This window comes from Antrostomus carolinensis, unplaced genomic scaffold (assembly GCF_000700745.2).
Source record: "Antrostomus carolinensis isolate BGI_N321 unplaced genomic scaffold, ASM70074v2 scaffold22413, whole genome shotgun sequence".
NCBI classification, from domain to species: Eukaryota; Metazoa; Chordata; class Aves; order Caprimulgiformes; family Caprimulgidae; genus Antrostomus; species Antrostomus carolinensis.
The window spans coordinates 16,642-22,778 of NW_010306166.1; the positions used below are offsets into that span (position 1 = coordinate 16,642).

The window sequence follows — 6,137 nt, forward strand, 5'->3', positions numbered from 1 at the left end:
ACCCAAACTTCCTGAAAAACCCAAGTGAAGAGCTGATGCAGAAGCTGATCACAAACCTGTGTGGGTAATACACCCCCTAAACAGGACAGAGGAGGTACAACTGGGAGAGCCAAATTGTTCCTATTGGCAGCAGTGGGGATTTACAAGGACATAAATAATCTGTGAAACCAAATCCTGATTTAAGTGATCTGATCCCAGGGTGAATATTCAAAAGTGTACACTAAATGTATTGTTAGCTCAACGTTACTAAGATCCAATTTTAGAGTCCTTACTGAAAAGTAAAAAGAATCTGTCTTGACTGCAAGATATATTTACACTATTAATTGAAAAAACATGGCTATATGTAAACAAATGTCAAATGATTATGAAAAGAGGAGCAACACATACAGATCTCATAATAATGCCACTTAAAAATGTTTTCAGAAGAGAACTGATTTAAAAAAAATGCTTATCACTAGCCATTAATATTTTAACTTGTTTTCCAATAAGTAAAAATCAATATTTGTCATGATGGGTTTTGCATTATGTCTAGTTTTATTATTTTTCACTTGTCCTTTCTGGAAAAAAGATAAGTTGGTTTTCTCATTAAATGTTCAATTTTCAAGAGACCATTCTTATTCATGAAGGATGCTTAAATGTATGATTAATTTTGGCTATGTGCTTAAGTGATTTCCAGAATAAAAACTACAGGAAGCATTAACTCAATAGTACACAATTAAAAAAAAAAAGTAACTACCTAATTGCAATGAAGCAATGTTGACTTACCTGCAAACAACACAGGCTAATCCCATTTCCATAGCAAAGTCATCAGCACTGGTTTCCTCAAAGCTAGATAAATCAGACATGGATAAATCCTTGCTCGTCTGAACTGTAATAGGAGAGGAACGAGCCTCTTGCTTCTCTAGTCTGGGCTTCTTTGGAGTATCAGCTCCTTCAGCAGTATCCCCTTTTATCTATTACACACACACACAGAGAAAGTGAAAATGCAAAAAGCTAAGGGATATTATTAAAGTGAAAAAATGACTGGACCAATTAGGTTAGCAGTATAAGAAGGTGTACTTTACACAGCATACACAACATATTTTCCTTAGTTACATATTTTCTTCAAGATATTTATGAACTAGAAGCTCAAGTCTACTTCTTGTACTTCATTCAAAATCCTTGAAAAAGCCTTGGGAATCCTGCATTTCAGCTTGCTACGCTTTAGAAACCTCTTATTATCAGGACATTTGAAACACAGAATTGCAGAACGGTTTGGGTTAGATGGGACATTTAAATAAAGGTCATTTAGTGCAACCTCCCTGCAATGAGCAGGGAAAACATCCACAGAATAATTATAAGAATACTTTTGTTGGGTCACCTAAATGGCAACATGATTGGATAAAGCAGCTCACAGGCTATGCACAATTAGATGAGTTGACTTACACATGTTAAAAAGAAGAGCTTTTGTCTAAAACATCTTCAAATTTATTAACCAAGTTATTTCATTAGAGAACAAAAATTACTTACTTTATCAGCAGATCTCTTTTCTGTCTCTTTTTTCACCTTTTCTGATGTAGTAGGCTTGCCATTGTTGTTGCCAGAAGGCAAACTAGAAGCAGCTTTAGGCTCTTGCTTACTGGAAACAGGTTTGGTAACAGATACTTTTGGTTGCTCTACTTCCTAAAAACAGAAACAAAAATTGAAGGCAAATGCTACACTTGAATTACTTGCTCGTTTGCAATTAGTTAGATAACAGTACAGGCAAACAACATGTCATACCACATTGATCATCTACATATAAACTTTTTTTTTCCCTAAATATTTCTTAAACATTTTCATATCACATCAAAAAATTTGGGTGTTCAAGTTGCAGTCAGTTATTAAAACCTGCCCTTATCACTCACCTTCCAGAGGAAAAGGTACTTCTTTTCAAAAGACAGATCCTCTTTGGAAAACTAATTAAAAAGGAAAACTTTTCTGCTTTTAAAATTAAAAGAGATAATGAACACAAATTTTCAGATAGTTCTGAGGACAAAAGTCAATATAAGCTGAAAATATAAGTTGACATTTGATGTCACCAGACATCAATACTTCTTCCCTAATGGGAAAAAATATTGACCTCTGCTCAAGCTCAGTCCATATTCACCTATCATTAATAAATTCAGATTGCAACATGAATCAATAGTTCTTATTAATGATGTATTAGTGTCAGCAATGGATAATAAGCAAGTGAGTTTGTAAATGGGTGATTAATCACACCAATATGCATGAGTAAGGTATGTCCCTCACCCCTTCTGGTAAGAAAAAAAATATACTCTGCTGTATACTGGGACAAGTCCTGAGCTTCACCCTCCCCAAGTCTGCAGACTTCCTCTTCCATCCAGAGTCAGAAATGGATTATTTCCTCATCTGCTCAACTGTGGTAATCCTGTGCTCCTTACTCTGTTCTAATTTCATGATTAACCACAAATTAATCCTGCAGTCTGAGAATGCATGGAAAGGAAATGTACTTTTTTCCATTTCTGAGCTTTGCAGTCCAGCTGATACTGGAGACACACTGAAAAGAGGAGAACAAAAGATTTCTTCCTCTGGCCTGAGCCCCAGTCTCACCTGAGGGCAGGTGACTACCAGCCAAGCTGTTATTAGAATTGGCTTCCCAAGCCTCTCTGCACTATTATTCCGCTCCCTGCTTCCTCTTTAAACCAGAAACCAACGCTTCCTTGAGCTCTGACATAGGGGGCTCCTGAGAGTTTTGAGACCTGTGTCAGAAAGAACTGCAGTTTAGGGTTTCAGGGAGTTAACAATTTGAATAGAAAGGAGTTGGACCATAAAGCACAAGCACGAAGTATGCTGTAGCAGTTGAAGTGCCATCTAGTTATTCAGAACCACGAACGTAGAAACGAAATGTTACTAATGTATCAGCACACAGACCACGATCAGAACATACCAGGCAGACTTCAAGGCATCCTAGGGGAGACACTACCTCATTATCCATATGGCAACACACAGCAATATCAGCATGTCCTCACTTGGTTATTTCCATACACTAATCTCAGATTCAAATATACGCTCTAGCAGGTGTTTAGTGATTTTCAGTAGATGAAAAATAATGTTTGTCCATTGGATGGCAATGGTTTCAGCCTGCAAATCATTTCTGCTTTGCACCATTTGGTGTTTCTCCTTCTCATATGACTTCACCAACAGAATTTCAAGAAAAGAGATCCAGTTTTATCAGTAAATAGCTTATTTTGTTTCAATTTATCTGTGGCAAAAATAATCTGCATTTTAATTAGCTTTGATTGCAACTAGAGAAATATATAATTTTGGGATCACCTTAGTGTGTTTGATAGCTTACAAACAAAAAAGCCAAAACCGATATAAAAGTGAATTAAAAAAGTACTATTACAAAGTCATGAAACTTGCAATATAGTGTTGAATCTCTTCTACAGGTCTTGGCACACCACCAAGGCAAAGACATTTTTTTCCCCCATTAACTTCAGTTAATCAAATGGATTATGTTGCACAATAGGGGAATGATAAATATGAATATTCCATCCATAATTACTTTTTCTTTTTCCTCAATTTCTCAGCTATAAAAGATGAACTAGGAATAGCAGAAGCTCTAAAAAGGCATTAAAAAAAATGAGCCATGCTCTCTAATACCAATACCTTCTGAGATGGACGATAGCTTGAATCAGCTCCTCTGGCCAAAGACTCATCAAGAAGTGCTTTCAGCTTTTCAGCAGAGTCCTTACTCTTCGAACGCAAGAAGCCCAGGGCTTTCAGAAAAATGGGATCAAGCTCTAAGTTCACTGTAGCAGCCATAGTGATGCCTTTGGAGGAACAAGGGTAAGGAAAAAAAAAAGAAAAACAGTGACAGCTTTATTCACATGGAACACAACTCAAACAGCACGTGGCTAACTATCTTACAGAAGATTTTTTTCTTTTTTGTAAAATGAAATTATATTAAATCACAGCAAGGATGATATGTGAATTAATTATCATCATTAGAAGGTGATTGATTGTGAACCTCAGAGCTGCAGACCTTGAATTTAGCTTTACAGCTGAAATTATGTCAAATTTGTTCTTTGGCATAGCTGAAGTTCAGAAACTAAACTTATGGTTTTTACATAAACGGAACAAATATTCCATATTCTTGATATTCCATATATACAGAATATTGAAAACTACGCAAAATAAGTGTAAACTTCAAGAAAAGCAATTACTAGTCTTCTCCTTAACATTATTTGCATATACAATGATTTCTATCTCATTGCTCATTTAAGAATAACAAAGACAAATCTCTTACTTGTACAAAAACTAACTTTCGAAATTTATGAAAAGAACAACTCATTGTAACATACAATATAAGAGATAGAAACCAGCTAATATAGGATTTTATATAACTATATAAAAAAATCTGAAAGAATACACTGTCCATTTTTAAATTTAGCTGAAACCCACCAAAAATTTATAACTCAGATTGTGATTTATCCAAGTGCCCTTGTCATAGCCTAGGTTTTCATGTCAAATAATGACTATCCAAAGCTCTAAGATACCACAGTGTCAATGTAAATGGAATAAAGTGAGGAAAAAATCTTTGCTTCATAGCAATAGATCCCTGCACTCTGGAGCATTCTCTGTTAATTTTTTTAACAAAAGCTCTAAGGAACTATATTTACAACAGGAATTGTCCCCAGAAAGATAGATAGCTCTCTAACTTAATCAGTAACTAACAATGAGTAATTTAAGAAATAACATGGCAAGGGTAGTTTCATTCTCTTTTCCAAAATGGATGAGAAGTGGTATCATTAATAATTTGTTCAAATCTCATTTGAAACACGAGACTTTTTTTTTAAATATACAGTAATCTAGAAAACATTCTTGAAAAGGCTTTCAGCAGTCCTGCTCAAAAGCACTGCCTGGACAGCTTTTTCAGCTGGAGCTTCCAAGGTTTGTCTGATGAATTCCTTTTGATACTCAAGGCAGTGAACTTTTACCTCTCTGGCCAAAACACCAGCAGCAGCAGCCTGCTCCGTCAACACTTGCCTCTAAGTCTCCAGGAACGTTTGTCTCATGCTGAGCTTTCACGAGACACCAGAGAATCACTTGACTGAGATCATCAAGGAGTTTGACATACAGTAGACTTCACAGGGATTTTATCAATGGACCCAGCAGAGAGTTAAGAATCCTCTTCAAGAGCCTCTTCTCTCTTCCTTAATCTTTACTACTTGTCAAATCACTTTCTGGTGGCCACAGAACTTCTGCTAGCAAGTATTACACACCAGTTACTCTGCTTTTTCACTGATCAAACAGAGACTGCAGTGCAAGCCCCATCCAGCCAACTCAGTCTCTCTCTGATGTTTACTAAAAGTGAATTCAATGCATGTGGAAAGCACATACCCTCTTTTTTTATGCATCTACCTCTGACAAATTTGCAGGCTGTTCCTGAATTCTGTGGGTAGCCTCTCTCTTCCACTTCTTTGTTCTGTGAATATGCCTTCTAAGTTTCAGTATCATATAATCTTAAATTAGGTCTCTGCTAAACTCTCTGTCGAATGAAAACAGTAGAATTTAACCAACAATTTCAGAAATGTTGGATAATTTCCTGTTAAAAAAAAAAATCCTTTAAGTTCTTTTTTGAGACTTCTAGGAATATATACTTGTGTAGGTAAGGAACAGGTAGCCTCAACAGTCATTAGCAGCCAGTCCAGGATGCCTGTATTACTTACAGAACAAGTATAAGCATATCAATTCCATTTTCATCTTTCTGAAGGTAACACTTCCCAGATTTATTTCTAGCTCCAGCTTTCTACAGAAATCTATTGTAAAGGAACTGTTAAAATCCATTTTTAAAAAGGGTTTTCTGTATTTATTTTTTTATTTTCGTATTAAATTGCAGCAATTCTTCCTCCATTCTCAAGGGTAAATTATAGTGTCATTGGCTATGGCAGTTATAGCTAACATATCACGAGAAATTTCTCATGAGAAGGGAGGGATTTGGCTTATTAAACAGTTCAAGTATGCTCAGTTTAGGCACACACTGTCTTAAAAATAGCACCATCTGAAAAAAGTAAATTGATGAGTAAGCTCTCCTTACTGGACCACAATAACACAACTGTGAAACAGGTTCATGCCAATAACTAGCCTGGTCC

At 35.9% G+C, this 6,137-nt stretch overlaps 1 protein-coding gene across 1 annotated transcript in view; it reads right to left on the minus strand.

Moving 5' to 3' along the window:
- Positions 1–5,525, minus strand: part of INTS12 (integrator complex subunit 12) — a 12,746-nt gene extending 7,221 nt beyond the window's left edge. The window contains exons 1-4 of the mRNA XM_010165042.2: positions 5,386–5,525; positions 3,652–3,815; positions 1,510–1,662; positions 766–953 (exon numbers count right to left, since the gene is read on the minus strand). Coding sequence (XP_010163344.1) covers positions 766–953; positions 1,510–1,662; positions 3,652–3,807 — 497 coding nt within the window. The 5' untranslated portion in view covers positions 3,808–3,815; positions 5,386–5,525. The remainder of the gene's footprint in view (positions 1–765; positions 954–1,509; positions 1,663–3,651; positions 3,816–5,385) is intronic.
- Positions 5,526–6,137: the final 612 nt, after the last annotated feature.